This window comes from Oncorhynchus nerka, linkage group LG15, assembly GCF_034236695.1.
Source record: "Oncorhynchus nerka isolate Pitt River linkage group LG15, Oner_Uvic_2.0, whole genome shotgun sequence".
In the NCBI taxonomy this organism is placed as follows: Eukaryota; Metazoa; Chordata; class Actinopteri; order Salmoniformes; family Salmonidae; genus Oncorhynchus; species Oncorhynchus nerka.
Window position 1 is genome coordinate 49543542 of NC_088410.1, and position 26905 is coordinate 49570446.

The window sequence follows — 26905 nt, forward strand, 5'->3', positions numbered from 1 at the left end:
ACCTTAACCCTAAACTTAACCCTAACCTTAACCCTTTAACTACTTAGCTAGCATGTTACCAAACCATAATCTTAACCCCTAAACCTAACCTTAACCGCTAACCCAGCTAACATAAGCCACCTAGCTAGCCTAGCCAATGTTAGCCACCTAGCTAGCCTAGCTAATGTTAGCCACAACAAATTGGAATTTGTACACGAATGCGTTATGAAGAATAAGTGATGTTGTGTCTATTTCACAATAAGCTGTGTGTTGATTTACCACGTGCTGAAGGAGCTCAATGCTACCCTTAACCACAGATTGGAGGAGATTATAGAGGAACTCCAGGACCATAGCCCCAAGTTAAAAAGGCCATAACCAGGGGAACTTTTAATAATAAAGATTGAATTCAGTTTATAGTTTGTTCTGAGTGTCTAATATTACTAGTTTATTAATTTACCATTACCCATGTTTTTAGGGCACATGAAAGTTCACATGTTCGAGAAGGCATTTCTGCCAAAAATCGCATTTTGATAAAAACATTTTTTTTTATGTTCAAACGGCTCTCCTGTGAAGTCGTGACTTGCGACATACGCCTAGTTTCCTGAATCGGGTCACATATATGGAAAGTGTTTGGTTTGAGGGGATGCACCTAAGCAATATAGCCATCGGCCAGTTGTTGGTGTGCTCTCCTAGCACTGCCATCTCCCTGGTGACCTGCAGGTAACGGCCTTCCTCTTCATCTTGCTGCAGCTGTTGTGGACCAGGACCGGGTGCTTGGATGTCTCACCTCACTGCCATGTTGTGTAACATGGCGCATGCCATGAACACCAGGCACATCTTGACAGGTGTTAGCAGCATGGTACAGTCAGAAGTGTCAAGTTGCAGGAACCTGCTCTTTAGGACTCTGAAGATACTCTCCACGATACCCCTGGTGAGAGTGTAACACATTATACCCCTCCTGGCTTGAAGGGTTGTGGAAGGACATCATGAGCCATGGCAGAAGTGGATTGCCTTTGTCGCCTGTTGAGATAAACAACTTTTAATATAACTAATAGCACAATTACATACATCTTACACCTTAAACATGGGTTATATATAGGCTACTCACCGACTAGCAAGTCCCCATTCAGAGTGGCCATTCTCTCCGCCAACCCAGAGTGCCACAAAATGAAGGAGTCAAGGGCTGACCCTGGAAATTTGGAACAAACTCTCTAAATCAACTGATCTGCATCACAGACCACTTGAGCATTCACAGCTTGTTGCCTCATTCAATTTCTGTACACATGCCCGTCGACAGAGGGTGCCCTGGTGGCTACAGTATATGGGTGCCACCGATGGCACCGAGCACATTGAGGCCTTGGCGTGGAACCTCTCCTTGATGCACCAATGTTCTGCAGGGGCGTCGGGGAAATGAATGAAGTGGTTGGTGTACCGTAGCATCGCAGCAAGGAAGAGGGACAGGCACATGGACACAGATTTGGGAGATGCCAACGACATCTCCGGACACTCTGAAATGACCCAGTAGCAAATACAGAGTGGGCACAGGTGACTGAGGAGAACCGGGAGTGATGTTGGCTGGTTGATCCTGCTCTCCAAATCATCTGACATAAGATGACAGCTCCATACTCACTGCTCTGTCCAGCTAAAAGTGTTGGACCCACTCCGTGTCCGTCATTCCCATTACATTTAGACCTCCTCGGAATGTGCAAAGGCGTGATCACAGGCTGACATCTCCGTTGTCTGTCCCTCAGGAACACCAGGGAACAATCACGGTTTATATACCTGTGGGTTTGAGTTTAGAGCGTGTTCAGGCCAAACAAATGATGCATAAAAACACAGCAACTCAATCATTTTCATGTGCTTGGGAAGGGCCTGTTGTAATGTGTAATGTGCTCCTGCAATGCTGTGCTCCCATTGAGTTGCTGCATTTTTTTACATTAGTTTGTCTGGTTTGCAGGCGACCTTATCCTATATCGGCTACTGAACAACATATTTGACCAAATTATATTAATCTGCAAACCCCACAAGTTAGGTATTAATAGAATGTAGGCTAATCTATCAAATGTACACCACATGACCAAAAGTGTGTTCCAAAATCATGGGCATTAATATGGAGTTGGTCTCCCCTTTGCTGCTGTCACAGCCTCCACTCTTCTGGAAAGGCTTTCGACTACATGTTGGAACATTACTGCGGGGACTTGCTTCCATTCAGCCACAAGAGCATTAGTGAGGTCGGGCACTGATGTTGGGAGATTATTCCTGGCTCGCAGTCGCCATTCCAATTCATCCCAAAGGTGTTCAATGGGGTTGAGGTCAGTTGGCATTATGCATTCGGGCAGGTAGTGTGGTCCTGACATCTGCCAAACTCAGATTTGTCCATTGGACTGCCAGATGGTAAAGCGTGATTCATCACTCCAGAGAACGCGTTTCCACTGCTCCAGAGTCCAATGCCAGTAAGCTTTACAACACTCTAGCCCAGGATTGGAATTGCGCATGGTGATTTTAGGCTTGTGTGCGGCTGCTCGGCCATGAAAACCCATTTCATAAAGTTCCCGACAAACAGTTATTGTGCTGACGTTGCTTCCAGATGCAGTTTGGGGTGGTGGAGTGTTGTGGTGAGTGTTGTAACCGAGGAAAGACGATTTTGACGTGTTACGCGTTTCAGCACTCAGTGATCCCATTCCGTGAGCTTGTGTGGCCCACCAATTTTCAGCTGAGCTGTTGTTGCTCGTAAACATTTCCACTTCACAATAACAGCATTTACAGCATTGACCGGGGCAGATCTAGCAGGACAGAAATTTGACGAACTGACTTATTGGAAAGCTGGCATCCTATGACAGTGTCACGTTGAATGTCACTGAGCTCTTCAGTAAGGCCATTTTACTGCCAATGTTCATTATGGAGATTGCGCGGCTGTGTGCTCGATTTTATACATCTTTTGGCAATGAGTGTGGCTGAAATAGCCGAATCCACTCATTTGAAGGGTGTTCACATACACTATATATACAAATGTATCGCTGCATCAAAGTTTTAGGCTGTGCAAAATGGGCACATTCAATGTTGGGGAAATGAAATGGGTCATGTACAATAATTAAAAAGGTACTATTATTTGAAGGTAGTATAAAGTGAGGAAAGCAGAAACAATCACATGCAAAAAAAACTGTAATAGTCTTCATGTGGTAAAACCAAAATCCAATCCAACATTAAGGGTGGCTGAAAACAAATATATATAAAAATAATATTAGTTTGCAATAGACAGGGTACTAGATAACACAGACATTCTGGTGCATACCACCTTCTCCAGTGTGGAATAATAGTAAAACATGTATTTTATATGTCCACATGTGCTTTGACTTTTGCTGCAAACTATTTTATGATGATTATTCCCTAATGGATTTTGAACTTTAGGTACCTTCTCTAACGCCAGAGGTAACCACAAAACAGGTCTTAGTAACTGGTATCTAGGCCCTTGAGCCATAAAATCGGCCATGGGTGTCCTTAAACGATTAAGATGTTTCAGATGTATAGTCTATTCAACCCTAAGGTCTCAGTCTTGATTTATTGCTTTGGCACCAGGCATGGACGGGTGAAACAGCGAACAGATAAGGCAAGAGTATTTAGGTCTGCCCTCCCCTCTGGAGGGGGAGAGATTTGCTGAGAACCTTTTAGAGGAACGTGGCTGTCTTTCCATATGCATACAGTGCCTTCAGAAAGTAGTCTTTTTCCACATTTTGCTGTGTTACAGCCTGAATTCAAAATGGGGTAAATATATTGTTTTTCTCATCTCATCTACACACAATACCCCATAACGACAGTGAAAACATGTTTTTAGAGATTTTTGCTAATATATTGAAAATTAAATTCAGAAATATCTCATTTGCATAAATATTCACACATCTGAGGCAATACATGTTAGAATCCCCGTTGGCAGCGATTACAGCTGTGTCTTTCTGGGTATGTTTTTAAGAAGTTTGCACACCTGGATTGTACAATATTTGCACATTATTCTGTTTAAAATTCTTAATTGATAGACATTCATTTTCAAGTCTTGCCATAGATTTTCAAGTCGATTTAAGTCAAGACTGTAACTAAGCCACTCAGGAACATTCAATGTCGTCTTGGTAAGCAACTCCAGTGTATATTTGGCCATGTGTTTTAGGTTATTGTCCTGCTGAAAGGTGAATTTCCCTCCCAGTGCCTGTTGGAAAGCAGACTGAACCAGGTTTTCCTCTAGGATTTTGCCTGTGCTTAGCTTTATTCTGTTTCTTTTTATCCTAAAAAACATACATTTTCCTTGCCGATGGCAAGCGTACCCATAACATGATGCAGCCACAACCATGCTTGAAAATATGAAAAGTGCTACCCAGTGATGTGTTGCGTTGAATTTGCCCCAAACATAACACTTTTTTCAGGAGTTCAGCAGTTTTACTTTAGTGCCTTATTGTAAACAAGGGGTGTGAATACTTATTGAAGGCACTGTATGTATGTCTATTATACCTTTAAATGTATAAAAACATTATTCCATTAATGGGGTATTGTGTGTAGACCAGTGACACAAAATCTCAATATAATATATTCTTAATTCAGGATGTAACAACACAATGTGGAAAAAGGCAAGGGGTGTGAATACTTATTGAAGGCACTGTATTTATGTCTATTAAACCTTTAAATGTAGAAGTTGTTCGCCTCATTTTTCATCTAGTATTTCTCTACACCTTGACCGGTTTTCAAACCCAAACAGTTGTTACACGTTTGCTACAGTGGCACATTCCTTATTCCAACTTTTCACGAGCACTAGGCTGGTGGAATTATGAGGGAAGTAAGTCAAGGTCAGAATATGGCGTGTCTGTAGACACACCACCTCCACACCTTAATTTCTTTGATCTCCACGCCAAAATAATTACGGGTGAATAGCATGTTATTCTCATGCTTAAGTTCAAGGTCAGAATACGCATAGAGAAAAGTGCATAAAAAGGGAATTAAGTTTCATTTCCGCACACATAACTTGGGTCGGAATTGGCCCCATAGAGAGCAGCAAATCTGTCCCAGAATGCTCCAAGTAGCTATGCCAAGGTAGAGAATGAACACGAGAAACCCCTGACCCAAAGACAACACATTTCCATTCAATTTTTTTGCGGTCAAAGACGAGAGAACTTCTGGAACATTACAGAGCAGGAAGAAAATAAATGAAATGTCCCAGCAGCTACGAGACAGCTAGACCAAGAGAGCACAGTTTTGAGTGTCCTGGTTTACAGTACTGTATGCAGTGTAGTGGAGCAGATTGAGATTTTCAAGTTCATTGCCGTCCACATCAACAACAAACGATCAAGGCACTACAGAGGGTAGTGCGTACGCCCCAGTACATCACTGGGGCCAAGCTTCCTGCCATCCAGGACCTCTATACCATGTGGTGTCAGAAGAAGGCCCTAAAACTTGTTTAAGACTCCAGCCACCCTAGACATAGACTGTTCTCTCTGCTACCGCACGGCAAGTGGTACTGGAGCACCAAGTCTAGGTCCAAAATACTTATTAACAGCCTCTATCCGCAAGCCATAAGAGTCCTGAACAGCTAATCGAATGGCTGCCCAGACTATTTGCATTGCCCCCCCCTCTTTTACATTGCTGTTACTCTCTGTTTATTATCAATGCATAGTCACTTTAACTCTACCTACATGTACATATTACCTCAGTTATCTCGCCTAACCGGTGCCCCCGCACATTGACTCTGTACCGGCACCCCATGTATATAACCTTGCTATTGTTATTTTTCTGCTGCTCTTTAATTATTTGTTACTTTTATTTTAGATATTTTATTTAACATGTATTTATTTTCTTAACTGTATTGTTGGATAAGGGCTTGTAAGTAAGCATTTCACTGTATGGTCTACACCTGTATTCGGTGCATGTGACCAATACAATTTTATTTGTTTGTGCCTTCAACAAAAACAGAAGCCCATTCCATTTTATTTCTAACGCTTACCTGTCAACAAACTGACCATTTTTCACGACCCAACAATGCATAGACGTCAGTGGATAAATTAAAATGGGAAAATATGGTCCTATCTACGTTATTTGAAAAAGATTTCCAAATGCCAATGTGCCCGTGAGCTGAACATCTTTGAGCTGCACGTCTGAAATCTAAATGGACCTGTGAAAGAATCCTGTTGGGGAAAATCTCAACAATAAGACTAATGGTCTCCCTATGATAATGTGTTGAAGGTTAATGTTGGCTTGCAGATGGAGGAGGGAGCGAGGAAGGAGCGAGGTGGCGAGAGATCAGACCAGACAATGTTATTGGGAGAGGTGGTGAACACAGAGGGCGATGAGCAGTTAAGAGTCTGCAGAGCAAGAAGAGGGGAGGCCTAAGCCTCATTACACATGTAAATGTGGCTTCCAGCTTGGAGGCCTCGCTTAAAATCTCTGTGCATCCCAGATGTCACCCTACTCCTTATATAGTGCACTACCTTTGAGTAGGGCCTATAGGGCCCTGATCAAAAGTAGTGCACTATACTATATAGGGAGTAAAATGCCATTTGGGATGCATCCCCAGTCTTTTAATTATTCCTTTGCTCCGCTCAGTGTAATTGGCTCCAACTGAGCCCGTGGCTTGTTGACCATGAATGGAAATAAAATACCTTAATGACCCCGTCCATTTTTAATGGGAGTTGAGAATCAGGGTTATTCTGTCTATTCTCCTTCTTCTGCACTATGCATACAGCCACACATGTTTTATTCTTACGCCACCAACTGTTCCCAGTTCATGACCTTTGGATTATGCATTCATTTCTGTCCAACTTCAATGATATTGTGTAATCTCTCCACGAAATCGGCTGTTGAATATTATGTAGTAAATATCAAAACAGCTGGCATTTTTTGTTTGTTTAATAAATACAACAGATGAAAGGGTATAAAATCGCATGCAAATGCATGATGTCAACAAATTAAAATTAGCATACTCCTCCAAAGGAGCGAACTCAATTTGTATTTTTTGACACTATATTGAAGACTGATACTTGTATATTGATGCTGGGGCCACCAAAAGTAAAATGTACACACTCACTGTAAGTCACTTTGGATAAAAGTGTCTGCTAAATGGCTTATTATATACTGATTCAATCCCAGCTTTACATCTTCAGACAAGAAAGTACAAATGCAAAGAGCACAGACATACATTTTCCTTTTATAACCAATAACCCAAGTATTGGCGTAAGCCTCGTTTGGTAAGCTGCTTGTGTGCCAAAAACAGAGTTTATAAATTGCCTTTGGAAGTGTCAAATAGATCATGCTGTCCAATTGAGAAAGGTCCAAAAGAGAATCTAGGTGATAATGAAACAATTCTGACAAAGAGGAAGAATGTCTTGGCTGTGCTCTACAACCAACACAAACTGATTTCCCAACATTGCATCCGACCAGCAAGCATACAAAGGTCTACTAGTATATGGCAAACAACTTATGTTTTAAACACAGCTTTGGAAACAACATCTTCGATTTGATGCGTCAGAGATAGTTTAAATGAAGTAGAGGAGTTGGATTGCTGGTGCTGGATAGTTCTTAAAATTAAACTGGATAGAGTACAATGCAACCATGGGCTGTTCCACAACTGTGATATTGAAAACCCTAGGGTGCGTTGGTAAATCATCGCATTACATTACATTTCTGTATGTACACCTTAGAAATTCAAAATGTATTCAAAAATATTGCCAATTAAGTCAGGTTTCCAATGGGATTTGTTTTCTTAGCCCCTTATTGCTGTTGAACTCAGTTTTGGTTGAGTCATGGTAATATTTTTGCTAATATACTGGAAATAATTATGATGATGAATTTATGAAATACCAGCAACTTCATTCACACACACCATTCACACAACCAGCACATTAAATACATGGTATTAATGCAATACTTTAAAGTTTGCCCTTACCTGACCCGGCTTGGCATCCTCACAGATGGATGCCTCATAGGGCGTGGCCAGTTCAGGAGGGTTATCATTCACATCCAGGATACGAATGCTCACTGACGAATGGGATATCTGGGATACATTATCTACAAAGAGAACAGAGATTAATTTGCAGTGTTTGTATTGAATATTTTACAAAATGGTGATGACCTGTATACTATAACAGTAATATTGTAGTGACTGAAGTAACGTGTTGAACTGGACATCCACTCTTTCAATGTATAATATTGAAAGACTGAAAGAAATAACCAAATAAAACCAAAACTGTACATCATTCTATATATAACTTTCAGAGGTGAAATGCAGTGCAAAGCTGATTGAAATCTGAGAAAACAGGGAGGTCATAATATCGTGCAGTGCATATTAATGTCACCTTTTCTCCACACACAGAGACGCGTACAAAGCTCTCCAATCTCCCTCCATTTGGCAAATCTGACCATAATTATATCCTCCTGATTCCTGCTTACAAGCAAAAATTAAAGCAGGAAGCACCAGTGACTTGGTCTATAAAAAAGTGGTCAGAAGAAGCAGATGCTAAACTACAGAACTGTTTTTCTAGCACAGACTGGAATATATACTGTGATTCTTCCGACGGTATTGAGGAGTACAACACATCAGTCACATCAATAAGTGCATTGAGGTTGTCGTCCCCACAGTGACTGTACGTACATACCTCAACCAGAACACATGGATTACAGGCAATATTCGCATTGAGCTAAAGGGTAGAGCTGCCGCTTTCAAGGAGCGGGACTCTAACGAGGAAGCTTATAAGAAATGCCCTCCGACGAACCATCAAACAGGCAAAGCGTCAATAATGGACTAAGATCGAATTGTACTACACCGGCTCTGACAATTGTCGGATGTGGCAGGGCTTGCAAGCGATTACAAACTACAAAGGGAAGCACAGCCGAGAGCTGCCCAGTGACACAAGAGCATCAGCTGTCCCGGACGACTGTGTGATCATGCTCTCCGCAGCCGATGTGAGTAAGACCTTTTAACAGGTCAACATTCACAAGGCCGCAGGGCCACTGATTTTCATATCAGAGCTCCAACTATGAAATAATGAATATAAAAAAATACAACTTTAATGATTAGAGTACACCAGGGGCCTGACTTAAACATTGAAATATGGATTAACACCGTTAATAATGTGTTATAATAATGTCAATTATTTTGATCATGCCCCTGTTAAAAGATAACAAAGCAATGTTCACACCCCTATTCTCTCAGTGAACTTCTTAAAAGGCCACATCGAAACGTGGAAGGGAAGACGATTACATAATTAGCACAATCAAAATCCGCTTTAAATTAGACTCACTACCCCTAATTACAAAACTCAGTGGGTTCTGCGCGTCGACATCTCCGTGCATTTTCATTCGGATTCCTAATTATTTGATTAAGTTTGACGAGTTTCCACGTTGGAAGTTATGAGTTACCATTTTACGAATGTATCTCCTTATCAATTGAGAGTGAGTCCTCATTGCAATCTCATGTGTGATGACCCTATCTAATGGATGTGCATGTATTGTAATTACATTCAAACATATCTCCATATGTAACTGTGTACAGTCAACAAATGTTGTGATGTTATTATAATTGTCATCCATTCACAGTTTCAAAGTCCATAACAACACAACATTTAAATTGAAAGTGCCACCAATCACTCACTCTTCATTTCACAGTGGTGGTAGTGTTGCTAATGAGAATACTCACTCCACTAACAGCATAATCCTTACATCGATGCTATATTTTAATTGACTGCTATTTGCCTGAGCAGCAAGAATATAAATGGATGTGCAGTCACAGTACTCACAGGGGTCCTACAGAGCAGATAGGAGAATGGCATCAGTGGAAATTACATAAAAAAACTACTACTATACCACAGAACCAGGCTCTAGACATAAAGGGATTGTGTAGTTCACACCTAATAGTTCAGCTTGGTTGCTACAGGAAGCAGTTTGTTCTAAATGTCAATTCGGTCAATAGGGAAATGGGGATATGAATGGATTGAGTTATTTGGTCTTTGTTTCATCTCCCTTCTGAGGCGAAAGATCAGTGAAGCAGAGAATGGGGTCATACAGTACTGTATATCAACAATCAAATTGTGACGTTGTACTGTACAGCTGACCAAAACAAGACATATTTAGATATTTGTTTTCATACCTTGAATGACAATAAGTGACTGGAATACACACTTTGGTTTAAATGTCATCCCCAAATCATTCCCCCCACCCCCTAAATATGCTTCTCTGCATCTCTGCTAAAATCTGGGTAAACAATATTTGGTCTTATTCTGTACATTTAGTTGAGACTCGACATTGACTTGAGACTGATGACTTGAAATTATCTGGCCAGGTTTTGTAACATTTTGTCACTCATTTTGTGGCACAGAGTCTCAGGTTAGGCTACTCTCCATGCAGCTAGTGAAACACACTCAGCCCTCTGATTGGGCCAGCAATTGTCAATCAACACAAATCAGGTGATCTAGTGCAGTGAGAAGGTTTTGGAGGGTTGTGAGTAGAGGTCGACCGATTCATCGGAATGGCTAATTTATTAGGGTTGATTTCAAGTTTTCATAACAATCGGAAATCGGTATTTTTGGATGCTGATTTGGCCTTTCTTTTTTTTACACGCAAGTCAGTTAAGAACACATTCTTATTTTCAATGATGGCCTAGGTACAGTGGGTTAACTGCCTTGTTCAGGGGCAGAACGACAGATTTTTACCTTGTCAGCTCAGAGATTCAATCTTGCAACCTTACAGTTAACTAGTCCAACGCTCTAACCACCTGCCTCACGAGGAGCCTGCCTGTTACGCAAATGCAGTAAGAAGCCAAGGTAAGCTGCTAGCTAGCATTAAACTAATCTTATAAAAAACAATCAATCAACCAATCATAATCACTAGTTAACTACACATGGTTGATGATATTACTAGTTTATCTAGCGTGTCCTGCATTGCATATAATCGATGCGGTGCGCATTCGCGAAAAAGGTGTGTCGTTGTTCCAACGTGTACCTAACCATAAATATCAATGCCTTTCTTAAAATAAATACACAGAAGTATATATTTTTAAACCTGCATATTTAGCTAAAATAAATCCAGGTTAGCAGGCAATATTCACCAGGTGAAATTGTGTCACTTCTCTTGCGTTCATTGCACGCAGAGTCAGGGTATATGCAACAGTTTGGGCCGCCTGGCTCGTTGCGAACTCATTTGCCAGAATTCTACGTAATTATGACATAACATTGAAGGTTGTGCAATGTAACAGGAATATTTAGACTTAGGGATGCCACCCATTAGATAAAATACGGAACGGTTCCGTATTTCACTGAAAGAATAAACGTTTTGTTTGAGATTATAGTTTCCGGATTCGACCATATTAATGACCTAAGGCTCATATTTCTGTGTGTTACTATGTTATAATTAAGTCTGATTTGATAGAGCAGTCTGACTGAGTGATGGTAGGCACCAGCAGGCTCGTAAGCATTCATTCAAACAGCACTTTCATGCGTTTTGCCAGCAGCTCTTCTCTGTGCTTCAGGCATTGCGCTGTTTATGACTTCAAGCCTATCAACTTCCGCTAATAGCGTTTCAAACGTCACTCGCTCTGTGCCTTGGAGTGGTTGTTTCGTGGTTGTTTCCCTTGCTCTGCATGGGTAACGCTGCTTCGAGGGTGGCTGTTGTCGTTGTGTTCCTGGTTCGAGCCCAGGGAGGAGTGAGGAGAGGGACGGAAGCTATACTGTTACACTGGCAATACTAAAGTGCCTATAAGAACATCCAATAGTCAAAGGTTAATGAAATACAAATGGTATAGAGAGAAATAGTCCTATAATTCCTATAATAACTACAACCTAAATCTTCTTACCTGGGAATATTGAAGACTCATGTTAAAAGGAACCACCAGCTTTCATATGTTCTGTCACGCCCTGACCATAGAGAGGCTTTTATTCTCTATTTTGGTTAGGCTAGGGTGTGACTAGGGTGGGCATTCTATGTTAATTTTCTATGTTTTGTATTTCTTTGTTGTTTGGCCGGTGTGGTTCTCAATCAGAGGCAGATGTATAACCGTTGCCTCTGATTGAGAACCATACTTAGGTAGCTTTTTCCCACTGGGTTTTTGTGGGTAGTTGCTTTCTGTTTTTGTGTCTGCACCAGACAGAACTGTTTGGGTTGTTCTCTTTGTTGTTTTGCTATTCAGTGTTCAGTTCAACTAATAAAGCATGAACATGTACCACGCTGCACCTTGGACCTCACCTTCTTCCACCAACAGCCGTTACAGAACTACCAACCACCAAAGGACCAAGCAGCATGGAAAAGAGGACTGGACATGGGAAGACATTCTGGACGGAAAGGGATCCTACACATGGGAGGAGATCCTGGCTGGAAGGGATCACCTCCCATGGGAACAGGTGGAGAGCCAGGAGAGAAAAGGCATCAGGAGAAGGGAACCAGCGGTATGAGGGAACACGGTTGGCAAGGAAGCCCGAAAGGCAGCCCCCAAAAATGTTTTTGCGGGGGGCACCTGGGGAGTGTGGCGGAGTCAGGTTGGAGACCTGAGCCCACTCCCCGTGCTTACCGTGGCACGCATGGGATTGGTCAGGCCCCATGCTATGGGGTGATGCGCACTGTGTCTCGGCCGAGCAGTCATAGGCCGGTGTGCTCGGTGCCAGCGTCCCGCATTTGCCGGATGGAAGCTGGCATCCAGACCGAACGGGTGGGGCCAGTTCTGCGCTCGAGACTGCAAGTGCGCCACCACGGCACAGTGTATTCGCCGCCCGTCCGGCGCTGCCAGAGTCTCCCGCCTGTCCGGCGCTGCCAGAGTCTCCCGCCTGTCCGGGGTCGGCGGCGAGGGTCCCCACTCCGCACCAGAGGCGCCACCTAAGTGGGCCAATCCCGCACCAGAGCCGCCGCCGTAAAGAAGGCCCACCCGGACCCTCCCCTTTAGAGTAAGGTTTTGCGCACCTTTGGGGGGGGGGGGGTTACTGTCACGCCCTGGCCATAGAGAGGCTTTTATTCTCTATTTTGGTTAGGCCAGGGTGTGACTAGGGTGGGCATTCTATGTTTTGTATTTCTTTGTTGTTTGGCCGGGTGTGGTTCTCAATCAGAGGCAGCTGTCTATCGTTTTTTTAAATGCTATTATATTTATTAATTAAGGCTACCTCAGAATACTGCCCCTTCTGGAGGAATTCGGCACCCATATAAACCATGATAAATTTTTGTCAAAAGTTGCTAATATATGCAATTAAAAATTGTTATCGAATAGGAAACACTCTAAAGCTTATAAAACCGTTTAAATTTTGTCTCTAGCTAAAGCAGAAGTCTCAGGGCATGCATTCTCCCAAAGTCTCTCTTGTAATGGGAAAAGTTGCCATCACTTTGACGTCACTGTATACACACTTCCCAAAGAGCTATAACCATGGAAACACGTTCTATGTCTTCAGCGTGAAGCCTGCTTTCGATGAGGCCTGTAACTGTGAGAATCACGTGCTCACGAGACGTTCAGCGTGACCAAACGTCCCGGTGACGCACAAAAAAAGTTTCACCAATGGGAGATTGGAGATTTCTCTCTCTTTCTCCCAGGACAGACTGAACAACGTGTGCTAATCTGTTCGCCCTCACGATTGCTGTAGACCTTTATAACATGCTAAGGCTTAATTATAAACATAGTTTGACAAGTTTACTCGAAATATAATGTATACTTTCGACGTTTTGGTGCGCAGCCACTTGAAATTTGCATACATTTCGACCGAAAAGTGTCTAGTTTGAGAACGGAAAGACACAGAGTTGCAAACTGAACGCTAACTTGGTGAGTATTAACCCTTCCACGTCTTCTGAAGCAAGAACAGCCATGGTAAGGGAATATTTACGTCTTCATTTTGGGTTTCTGCCGACTCCATGATAGAGGAGTCAGCATGCTAAATGAGAGCGCCGACTCTCTATTATAGCCTAGTAAACGCCAAATGTAACGTTAAAAATAATTGTAACATAGCAATTGCATTTAGAAGAAGTTTATCTTGCCATACATATGTAAAACATGCATATTTAGTCAAAGTTTATGATGTGTATTCCTTGTTAGCTGACGTTATCTGCCGGAGCTATTTATTTCTCCTGACATTGCAGTAGCATTTTTTGAACGATGCATAATTGTAAACAGAGATTTATGGATATATATTGCATATTATTGAAAAAAAATGAATGTACTGTGTAACATGTTATATTACTGTCATCTGATGAAGATTTCAAAAGGTTAGTGAAATGATTTTTCTTTTAATCCTGCGTTTGTTGATTGCATATTTTTTCCTACTTGGCTAAGCTAATGAGGTATGTATGCAGTGGTGGTTGGACATAAATATGTGCTATGTTTTCGCCGTAAAACATTTTAGAAATCTGACTTGCTGGATAGACAAATAACTTCTTTATCTTTCATTTGAGCCATTTTTCAAGCGATTCTGTGGAGGTTAAATATTTTTAGGATTATTTCTTGCGTTCCCTGCGCCACATTACAGCTCAGGGGGGGTGGGGTGAGTTCCCAAAGGGGAACTAGTAGCTCTAAGAGGTTTTAATGATATTAGGAATAGAAACAGAGGAGTTGTTACATATGCAGCTATCAAAAACATATGTGAATATCTGCTCAATCTAAACTAACAACCAACTGATTTCAGTACTACCACAAAAATGGAGGAGTCAAGTGGAAAAGAGAGAAGGTTGGGAATTTGTTTGCCTGCCATATATTAAAGATACAAATTGGCTGAAAGGAACTGGCATGAATAGAAAAATATACCAGTTTCATTTGAGGACAAAAATGTTGACCTCTGCGCCATACAGGTTGCAAAATAAATGGGAAGGATTTTCGATTCCATGGCACATGGTACAAAAAACTACACTTGATTCAATTAAGATTTTAAATTTAAAGTATTATATAAAATCACTGCCACCAACAGAATGCATAATTTCAGTCTCAGCTCTGTAGATTTTGCTGCAAAGAGACAGAATCAATAGATAATTTACTCTGGTATTTTTTTTATTTAACCAGGCAAGTCAGTTAAGAACAAACTCTTATTTTCAACGACGGCCTACCAGGGAAAAGTGCCTTATTTCATGGGAGAATGACAGATTTTTTCAAATCTCGTTGTGTTACAAACAAACCAGTTGATTGCAATGAAACCAAACATGACTGGAAAAGTCATGTTGTGTGTGTGTATATACCTCAAATGTGTCGTCGAAAATGCAATGAGACGAAATTCACGACACAAGCGGTTCACAAAATGTTTCGTGTTAGGCTATAAAAATTGATTTTATCAAACAAAAGACCATTCATTGTGTAACAATGAGCATTGGGATTGCAAACAGAGGAAGATCGTCAAAGGTAAACAATTTATTTTATGGCAGTTTGTGATTTTACGCCTGTGCTGGTTGAAATAGTTGTTTTTTATGGGGCTCTATCCTCAGATAATCGCATCGTATCCTTTCGCAGTAAATCCTTTTTTAAATCTGATAACGCAGTTGGATTAGCAAGATTCTAGGCTTTCGAAACATGTGAGACACTTGTATTTTCATGAATGTTTAATATGACTATTTACGTAGCGATCACTGTATGTTGTTGAATTTCATCCCACTAACGGGTTCTGTGCACAGATAGGTTAAGAAATGCATTATGATCATCAGACAAATTATTGAACAATGAAGTGACAACATAATTCACTGAAATATTTCTGACATGGAAGTTTTCGCTTGCGTGCAATTATTGCTGGCTAGACTAGCCTAGACCATACGTAGAGGGAGATGGAAAAGATGTATTCTGATTGGTCCATCTGTATTTGTTAAGACTTGTGCTTGGATTAAAGATAGAACCTCTACTTACACATCATCATCTGCACATCTATCACTCCAGTGTTAATGCTAAATTGTAATTATTTCGCATCTGGCCAATTTATTGCCTTTACCCCCCTACTCTTCCACATTTGCACATACTGTCCATAGATTTTTTTCTATTGACTGTATGTTTGTTTACATGTTGTTGTTTTTGTTGCACTGCTTTGCTTTATCTTGCCCAGGTCGCAGTTGTAAATGAGAACTAGTTCTCAACTGGCCTACCTGGTAAAATAAAGGTCAAATGAAATAATATGTACAAACATATAGCCAAGTTCTAATGGGTTTATACAGATACACAACTTGGAATTGACTTGAGACTCGGCCCGTTCTACTTGTGACTCGACTTGAGATTCGTACCTTCTGACTTGTGACTTACTTGTGACTCAAATAATAGTGACTTGGTCCCACCTCTGGATTACAGCCTTACTCAATATTGTTAGACATGGGAGTGGATGAGGTGAGTTTCCTCTGAACAATGTAAAGATCTTGTGCATTTGGATGTAAATCCAAATCCAGCGCTATATACAGTCCATTATATACAAATGGCTGACATGATATATTCATCATAAATACAATAAATTGTAAGTCATTTCAAAAGTTCTAAATATCCCTAAAAGCTATTCTTGATAAGGACATTATAGATAATACAATCACATAGATGAAACAGTCACAGACACAGGTCAGTGGCTCTGATGCACATCTGATGTACGGTGCATCATCTGTCTGAAATTTCCTAGAAACTGCACACCATTACTAAATGAATCCAACAATAATTTCCTCTTTTGTATAATTTCCTTTCTCACTTTAACCGTTACACAGGCTACCACAAGTGTGTTGTATACGATTAGATAAAAGTTTCACTATCTGTCTAATTTCTATTAATTTTCTACGTTTGCAACTTTTTAAAGATATTTCCGTGTGAGGAAGCAGTCTGCACCAGGTCAGGGGAAATGTGAAACCTACGCTGTAAAAAGTATTTTGTACTCTGGTATCTTTTAACCCTAAGGGTGGGAATATTATTTTTTCCATTTACCTGTCACGAAAAATACAGTTTTGCAATGTGATATGCTCACTATCACAGGTCTCTGAAATGATGTGTCAGTCTTCCTACTCTGATAGGATTCTGCACCGAAAGCAGGTCTGTCAGGAGTCTGCAGAAGATGCAAAAGGCTGCTCATGACACTACTACTCAGGTCCTCAGTCTCGCATCGAGGGAAGGACTACATGTACTGCAGAGGAGCCACCTTTATGATGCATTCATGCACAAGTTGGAACTAAGAAACTCTGAAATATCCAACTTGGAAACAGAGGATGCAACGATGCTACCCGAGTTTCCAACTCGGGTAGCATGAGGTAGTTCCGGGTTGGAGCGATCTGGTCGCATCCGCGCTTTCTCGGTCTGCAGGTTGTATAACTTTTTCATTACATTTCATTATAGTACAACGGTCTGATTTGTCTAATCTTAGCAATTTCTTCTTAGCTAGCTACATAGTCGTCGTTGTATCAAAGATAATTGCGTAATTATCGTATTTCGTCGTCTCCTATCTGTCCAACACGTTCACCGTCTACCGTAGCACTGTAGTAACTATCACACTCAACTGAACGACTTGATTAGTGTAGTGTTAGCTAGCTACATAGCTAGCTACATAGTTGTCTTTGCTGTCTTCGTATCCAAGATAATTGTGTAGCTTAGAGTGTGGAGTCTTAGAGTGATAATTGCGTTATTATCGTATTTCGTCGCCCTCCTATCTGCCTAGCAGCTAGCCAGCTAGCATACGTTCACCGGCTACCGTAGCACTGTAGTAACTATCACACTCAACTGAACGACTTGATTAGTGTAGTGTTAGCTAGCTACATAGCTAGCTACATAGTTGTCTTTGCTGTCTTCGTATCCAAGATAATTGTGTAGCTTAGAGTGTGGAGTCTTAGAGTGATAATTGCGTTATTATCGTATTTCGTCGCCCTCCTATCTGCCTAGCAGCTAGCCAGCTAGCATACGTTCACCGGCTACCGTAGCACTGTAGTAACTATCACACTCAACCGAACGACTTGATTAGTGTAGTATTAGATAGCTACATAGTTGTCTTTGCTGTCTTCGTATCCAAGATAATTGTGTAGTTTAGAGTGTGTAGTCTTAGAGTGATTATCTTAATTCACCGAGGTTAGCTAGCCAGCTATTTTGTCGTCCTTAACGTAGGAGACACTCCTAGCTAGCCAATAGCCAGCCAACGTCTACTGAATAGAACTTTCGCATTCCGGTCGCATTCCGCGTCGCTCCACAGGTAGTATCACTTTTTCATTTCATTTCATTACAGTCCCAACGGTGTGATTTGTTTGATCGTAGCTAGCTACATAGCTAGCTACATAGCCGTCTTTGTTTCAAAGATAATTGTGTAGTCTAGAGTGATTTTCTAGGTTAGCTAGCCAGCTATTGTCGTTCTCCTAACGCAACGTAACGTAACCAACACTGCTAGCTAGCCAGCTAGCTCCCAAAAGCAACATTGTAGAAACTTCACACTCAACGGTACACGACTTGATTAGGGTAGTGTCAACAACGCAGCTAGCCTACCCCAGCAGTACTCTATCATTTTAATCATTTTAGTCAATTAGATTCTTGCTACGTAAGCTTAACTTTCTGAACATTCGAGACGTGTAGTCCACTTGTCATTCCAATCTCCTCTGCATTAGCGTAGCCTCTTCTCTAGCCTGTCAACTATGTGTCTGTCTATCCCTGTTCTCTCCTCTCTGCACAGACCATACAAACGCTCCACACCGCATGGCCGCAGCCACCCTAATCTGGTGGTCCCAGCGCGCACGACCCACGTGGAGTTCCAGGTCTCCGGTAGCCTCTGGAACTGCCGACCTGCGGCCAACAAGGCAGAGTTCATCTCAGCCTATGCCTCCCTCCAGTCCCTCGACTTCTTGGCTCTGACGGAAACATGGATCACCACAGACAACACCGCTACTCCTACTGCTCTCTCTTCGTCCGCCCACGTGCTCTCGCACACCCCGAGAGCTTCTGGTCAGCGGGGTGGTGGCACCGGGATCCTCATCTCTCCCAAGTGGTCATTCTCTCTTTCTCCCCTTACCCATCTGTCTATCGCCTCCTTTGAATTCCATGCTGTCACAGTTACCAGCCCTTTCAAGCTTAACATCCTTATCATTTATCGCCCTCCAGGTTCCCTCGGAGAGTTCATCAATGAGCTTGATGCCTTGATAAGCTCCTTTCCTGAGGACGGCTCACCTCTCACAGTTCTGGGCGACTTTAACCTCCCCACGTCTACCTTTGACTCATTCCTCTCTGCCTCCTTCTTTCCACTCCTCTCCTCTTTTGACCTCACCCTCTCACCTTCCCCCTACTCACAAGGCAGGCAATACGCTCGACCTCATCTTTACTAGATGCTGTTCCTCCACTAACCTCATTGCAACTCCCCTCCAAGTCTCCGACCACTACCTTGTATCCTTTTCCCTCTCGCTCTCATCCAACACTTCCCACACTGCCCCTACTCGGATGGTATCGCGCCGTCCCAACCTTCGCTCTCTCTCCCCGCTACTCTCTCCTCTTCCATCCTATCATCTCTTCCCTCTGCTCAAACCTTCTCCAACCTATCTCCTGATTCTGCCTCCTCAACCCTCCTCTCCTCCCTTTCTGCATCCTTTGACTCTCTATGTCCCCTATCCTCCAGGCCGGCTCGGTCCTCCCCTCCCGCTCCGTGGCTCGACGACTCATTGCGAGCTCACAGAACAGGGCTCCGGGCAGCCGAGCGGAAATGGAGGAAAACTCGCCTCCCTGCGGACCTGGCATCCTTTCACTCCCTCCTCTCTACATTTTCCTCCTCTGTCTCTGCTGCTAAAGCCACTTTCTACCACTCTAAATTCCAAGCATCTGCCTCTAACCCTAGGAAGCTCTTTGCCACCTTCTCCTCCCTCTTGAACCCTCCTCCCCCCCTCCTCCCTCTCTGCAGATGACTTCGTCAACCATTTTGAAAAGAAGGTTGACGACATCCGATCCTCGTTTGCTAAGTCAAACGACACCGCTGGTTCTGCTCACACTGCCCTACCCTGTGCTCTGACCTCTTTCTCCCTCTCTCTCCAGATGACATCTCGCGTCTTGTGACGGCCGGCCGCCCAACAACCTGCCCGCTTGACCCTATCCCCTCCTCTCTTCTCCAGACCATCTCCGGTGACCTTCTCCCTTACCTCACCTCGCTCATCAACTCATCCCTGACCGCTGGCTACGTCCCTCCCGTCTTCAAGAGAGCGAGAGTTGCACCCCTTCTGAAAAAACCTACACTCGATCCCTCCGATGTCAACAACTACAGACCAGTATCCCTTCTTTCTTTTCTCTCCAAAACTCTTGAACGTGCCGTCCTTGGCCAGCTCTCCCGCTATCTCTCTCAGAATGACCTTCTTGATCCAAATCAGTCAGGTTTCAAGACTAGTCATTCAACTGAGACTGCTCTTCTCTGTATCACGGAGGCGCTCCGCACTGCTAAAGCTAACTCTCTCTCCTCTGCTCTCATCCTTCTAGACCTATCGGCTGCCTTCGATACTGTGAACCATCAGATCCTCCTCTCCACCCTCTCCGAGTTGGGCATCTCCGGCGCGGCCCACGCTTGGATTGCGTCCTACCTGACAGGTCGCTCCTACCAGGTGGCGTGGCGAGATTCCGTCTCCTCACCACGTGCTCTCACCACTGGTGTCCCCCAGGGCTCTGTTCTAGGCCCTCTCCTATTCTCGCTATACACCAAGTCACTTGGCTCTGTCATAACCTCACATGGTCTCTCCTATCATTGCTATGCAGACGACACACAATTAATCTTCTCCTTTCCCCTTCTGACGACCAGGTGGCGAATCGCATCTCTGCATGTCTGGCAGACATATCAGTGTGGATGACGGATCATCACCTCAAGCTGAACCTCGGCAAGACGGAGCTGCTCTTCCTCCCGGGAAGGACTGCCCGTTCCATGATCTCGCCATCACGGTTGACAACTCCATTGTGTCCTCGTCCCAGAGCGCTAAGAACCTTGGCGTGATCCTGGACAACACCCTGTCGTTCTCAAATAACATCAAGGCGGTGGCCCGTTCCTGTAGGTTCATGCTCTACAACATCCGCAGAGTACGACCCTGCCTCACACAGGAAGCGGCGCAGGTCCTAATCCAGGCACTTGTCATCTCCCGTCTGGATTACTGCAACTCGCTGTTGGCTGGGCTCCCTGCCTGTGCCATTAAACCCCTACAACTCATCCAGAACGCCGCAGCCCGTCTGGTGTTCAACCTTCCCAAGTTCTCTCACGTCACCCCGCTCCTCCGCTCTCTCCACTGGCTTCCAGTTGAAGCTCGCATCCGCTACAAGACCATGGTGCTTGCCTACGGAGCTGTGAGGGGAACGGCACCTCAGTACCTCCAGGCTCTGATCAGGCCCTACACCCAAACAAGGGCACTGCGTTCATCCACCTCTGGCCTGCTCGCCTCCCTACCACTGAGGAAGTACAGTTCCCCGCTCAGCCCAGTCAAAACTGTTCGCTGCTCTGGCCCCCAATGGTGGAACAAACTCCCTCACGACGCCAGGACAGCGGAGTCAATCACCACCTTCCGGAGACACCTGAAACCCCACCTCTTTAAGGAATACCTAGGATAGGATAAAGTAATCCTTCTCCCCTCCCCCCTTAAAAGACCTAGATGCACTATTGTAAAGTGGCTGTTCCACTGGATGTCATAAGGTGAAAGCACCAATTTGTAAGTCGCTCTGGATAAGAGCGTCTGCTAAATGACTTAAATGTAAATGTAAATGTAAATATTTAACACTCCGGTTATAAACTGTTTTGGATGTCGGAGGTTCTGAGTTTATACGTGTTTTAATGAAAATAATTAAGCATATGTGAATGCAAACAATTTAGTTGACACACTGTATATTCGCTAACTCTGATATGGAGAGAATGTGGTATGACTTCCTCTGACATGGAGAAATAATATTAAAAAATATTATGAGTTAGGTTTTTCTGGCCTTGCTCATTACTAATCAGGGTCAATCACCCATGCAACATGATGACCAACCATGGACCTCATTTCATCAAGGAAGAAATCAACAGTGCTGATGAAGCAATCACAGGGCATTAACATTTTCACACATGAGTTCCAGCTATCTCTAACCGTCGCCCCTGCATGAGTTTTTTCATGCGTGTGATGTCAGAATACTCTCACTGTTCCAAAATGTGAATGTTACACAACAGGACAGTTAGTTACCCATGCTGCCCTCAAACCAAGGCAAGCTGACTGCTAATTATCAATAGGCTATGTTTCAACTTGTCAATTTCAAATTATTTTCTAACAAGTTTTATTTTCTAACAACAATTTCAATTGAGGTGTGTTCCGCCTCCTCGTTAATTCGCATAATAAGTATCCCATTTCACTCTTGCAAACAATTTATGTTTGAGACTTTACTGAACGGACAAACGTCTCTCTTCAACGTGAGCCCAAGCACTTCCCGAGTGTTTACCCAGATCAAATACGAAGACATTGCGCATCTCTAGTCAGAACAGGCCTTACACAAACATTTTCCCCCACCACATTTTCTGGCTGGCACTTGCATTGCCTTCATGGTTGTTTATCTTACAAATTGGACTTTGGACATGTGTGCGTTCCTATCAAAGTAAGTAGCTTACTTTCTGTATAACCTGTTTCTGCTGTAGCACACCATATGTATGTATGGATCATAATGTATTTACTGTTTTATTAACATGTTTTCAAGTACTGGTGACAAATCATGAATTCCGATACTTGCAATGATTGTAATGGACGCATATGATGTGTGTAAAATACTATAATGTTGTTCTGATTATGATGAGCTAATGCTAAGCTATTTCCTGGCTATGTGTGATGCCATGTTTGTTAACATCATACAATGCATTCTGTTTGTCACGTTAGCGTCTGTCAGACCAAATATGTAATCCGACCCTCTCTGCCTAGTCAACGCCATTTTACCTGCTGTTGTTGTGCTAGCTGATTAGCTGTTGTTGTCTCACCTACTGTTTTAGCTAGCTATCCCAATCAACACCTGTGAATACTGTATGCCTCGCTGTATGTCTCTCTCAAATGTCAATATGCCTTGTATACTGTTGTTCAGGTTAGTTATCATTGTTTTAGTTTACAATGGAGCCCCTAGTTCCACTCTTCATACCCCTGATACCTCCTTTGTCCCATCTCCCACACATGCGGTGACCTCACCCAGTACAACCAGCATGTCCAGAGATACAACCTCTCTTATCATCACCCATTGCCTGGGATTATCTCCACTGTACCCGCACCCCACCATACCCCTGTCTGCGCATTATGCCCTGAATATATTCTACCATGCCCAGAAATCTGCTCCTTTCATTCTTTGTCCCCAACGCTCTAGGCGACCACTTTTGATAGCCTTTAGCCGCACCCTCATACTACTCCTCCTCTGTTCCGCGGGTGATGTGGAGGTAAACCCAGGCCCTGCATGTCCCCAGGCACCCTCATTTTTTACTTCTGTGTTCGAAAAAGCCTTGGTTTCATGCATGTCAACATCAGAAGCCTCCTCCCTAAGTTTGTTTTACTCACTGCTCTGCTAACCCTGATGTCTTTACCGTGTCTGAGTCCTGGCTCAGGAAGGCCACCAAAAATTCTGAGATTTCCATACCCAACATTTTCCGTCAAGATTGAACTGCCAAAGGGCGAGGAGTTGCAGTCTACCTCAGAGATAGCCTGCAAAGTAATGTCATACTTTCCAGGTCCATACCCAAACAGTTCGAACTACTAATTTTAAAAATTACTCTCTCCAGAAATAAGTCTCTCACTGTTGCCGCCTGATTACCGACCCCACTCAGCTCCCAGCTGTGCCCTGGACACCATTTGTGAATTGATCACCCCCCATCTAGCTACAGAGTTTGTTCTGTTAGGTGACCTAAACTGGGATATGCTTAACACCCCGGCAGTCCTACAATCTAAGCTAGATGCCCTCAATCTCACACAAATCATCAAGGAACCCACTAGGTACAACCCTAAATCTGTGATCTCAGTGATCACTGCCTCATTGCCTGTATCCGCTACGGATCCGCAGTCAAATGACCACCCCTCATCACTGTCAAACGCTCCCTAAAACACTTCTGTGAACAGGCCTTTCTAATCGACCTGGCCCGGGTATCCTGGAAGGATATTGACCTCATCCCGTCAGTTGAGGATGCCTGGTCATTCTTTAAAAGTAACTTCCTCACCATTTTAGATAAGCACGCTCCGTTCAAAAAAATGCAGTACTAAGAACAGATATAGCCCTTGGTTCACTCCAGACCTGACTGCCCTCGACCAGCACAAAAACATCCTGTGGCGGACTGCAATAGCATCGAATAGTCCCCGCGATATGCAACTGTTCAGGGAAGTCAGGAACCAATGCACACAGTCAGAAAGCAAAGGCCAGCTTCTTCAGGCAGAAATTTGAATCCTGTAGCTCTAACTCCCAAAAGTTCTGGGACACTGTGAAGTCCATGGAGAACAAGAGCACCTCCTCCCAGCTGCCCACTGCACTGAGGCTAGGTAACATGGTTACCACCGATAAATCCATGATTATCGAAAACTTCAACAAGCATTTCTCAACGGCTGGCCATTTCTTCCTCCTGGCTACTCCAACCTCGGCCAACAGCCCCCCCGCAGCTACTCGCCTCTCCAGGTTCTCCTACCCAAATCCAGATAGCAGATGTTCTGAAAGAGCTGAAAAACCTGGACCCGTACAAATCAGCTGGGCTTGACAATCTGGACCCTCTAATTCTGAAGCTATCCGCCACCATTGTCACAACTCATTTTACCAGCCTGTTCAACCTCTCTTTCCTATTGTCTGAGATCCCCAAGGATTGGAAAGCTGCTGCAGTCATCTCCCTCTTCAAAGGGGGAGACACGCTGGACCCAAACTGTTACAGACCTATATCCATCCTGCCCTGCCTATCTAAGGTCTTCGAAAGCCAAGTCAACAAACAGGTCACTGACCATCTCGAATCCCACCGTACCTTCTCCGCTGTGCAATCTGGTTTCCGATCCGGTCACGGATGCACCTCAGCCACGCTCAAGGTACTAAACGACATCATAACCGCCATTGATAAAAGACAGTACTGTGCAGCCGTCTTCATCGACCTTGACAAGGCTTTCGACTCTGTCAATCACCATATTCTTATCGGCAGACTCAGTAGCCTCGGTTTTTCTGATAACTGCCTTGCCTGGTTCACCAACTACTTTGCAGACAGAGTTCAGTGTGTCAAATCGGAGGCCATGCTGTCCGGTCCTCTGGCAGTCTCTATGGGGGTGCCACAGGGTTCAATTCTCGGGCCGACTCTTTTCTCTGGATATATCAATGATGTTGCTCTTGCTGCGGGCGATTCCCTGATCCACCTCTACGCAGACGACACCATTCTGTATACTTCCGGCCCGTCCTTGGACACTGTGCTATCTAACCTCCAAACGAGCTTCAATGCCATACAACACTCCTTCCGTGGCCTCCAACTGCTCTTAAACGCTAGTAAAACCAAATGCATGCTTTTCAACCATTCGCTGCCTGCACCCGCACGCCCGACTAGCATCACCACCCTGGATGGTTCTGACCTAGAATATGTGGACATCTATAAGTACCCAGGTGTCTGGCTAGACTGTAAACTCTCCTTCCAGACTCATATCAAACATCTCCAATCTAAAATCAAATCTAGAATCGGCTTTCTATTCCGCAACAAAGCCTCCTTCACTCACGCCGCCAAACTTACCCTAGTAAAACTGACTATCCTACCGATCCTCGACTTCGGCGAGGATCTACAAAATAGCTTCCAATACTCTACTCAGCAAACTGGATGCAGTTTATCACAGTGCCATCCGTTTTGTTACTAAAGCACCTTATACCACCCACCACTGCGACCTGTATGCTCAAGTCGGCTGGCCCTCGCTACATATTCGTCGCCAGACCCACTGGCTCCAGGTCATCTACAAGTCCATGCTAGGTAAAGCTCCGCCTTATCTCAGTTCACTGGTCACGATGGCAACACCCACCCGTAGCACGCGCTCCAGCAGGTGTATCTCATTGATCATCCCTAAAGCCAACACCTCATTTGGCCGCCTTTCGTTCCAGTTCTCTGCTGCCTGTGACTGGAACGAATTGCAAAAATCGCTGAAGTTGGAGACTTTTATCTCCCTCACCAACTTCAAACATCTGCTATCTGAGCAGCTAACCGATCGCTGCAGCTGTACATAGTCTATCGGTAAATAGCCCACCCAATTTGACCTACCTCATCCCCATACTGTTTATATTTATTTACTTTTCTGCTCTTTTGCACACCAATATCTCTACCTGTACATGACCATCTGATCATTTATCACTCCAGTGTTAATCTGCAAAATTATAATTATCCGCCTACCTCCTCATGCCTTTTGCACACAATGTATATAGACTCTCTTTTTTTCTACTGTGTTATTGACTTGTTAATTGTTTACTCCATGTGTAACTCTGTGTTGTCTGTTCACACTGCTATGCTTTATCTTGGCCAGGTCGCAGTTGCAAATGAGAACTTGTTCTCAACTAGCCTACCTGGTTAAATAAAGGTGAAATAAAAAAAATCACAAAGGTTAGTTCACTCGACTGACTTATGGTGCTTTCAAGACAACTGTGACGTCAATGATCTTCAGGTCAGAAAGTCTGAGTTTTAGAAATAGGCCCGAGTTCCCGAGTTGGAATTCTGAATTGAAGGACCATTCAAAACTTTTTTTTCCTTCGAGGTCCCAGTTGTCTTGATTGCGGTATCAGATCGTAACTTTGGTACCTCAGGGTTGCCAGCTCAGATCCCCCTTTCCAAGGGGGTAATTTTTATTTATATATTTTATATAACCTTCTCTTGTGTTTGTCCCCCATTTATTGATAAATTACCCATCATAGTAGTATATTATGCATTATATCCCCCCACGATACCTTCCCCCATTTCTACCCCCCACACTTACAAACCCCCTAAAATCGTTTCAGCCCTGTTTAGCTTTTGTGCTATGGTTAGGCTAGGTAGTAGGCTAGTATTTGATGTGATGATCTGTGAGGTTAAACATTTTATTTGCTTTG

The 26905-nt window shown here is 43.5% G+C and overlaps 1 protein-coding gene across 1 annotated transcript in view; it reads right to left on the reverse strand.

Annotated features, from left to right (window-relative positions):
- LOC115142844 (cadherin-22-like) overlaps positions 1-26905 on the reverse strand; it is a 221542-nt gene that overhangs the window by 30374 nt on the left and 164263 nt on the right. The window contains exon 9 of the mRNA XM_065001659.1: positions 7898-8019. Within this exon, the coding sequence (XP_064857731.1) occupies positions 7898-8019 (122 nt within the window). The remainder of the gene's footprint in view (positions 1-7897; positions 8020-26905) is intronic.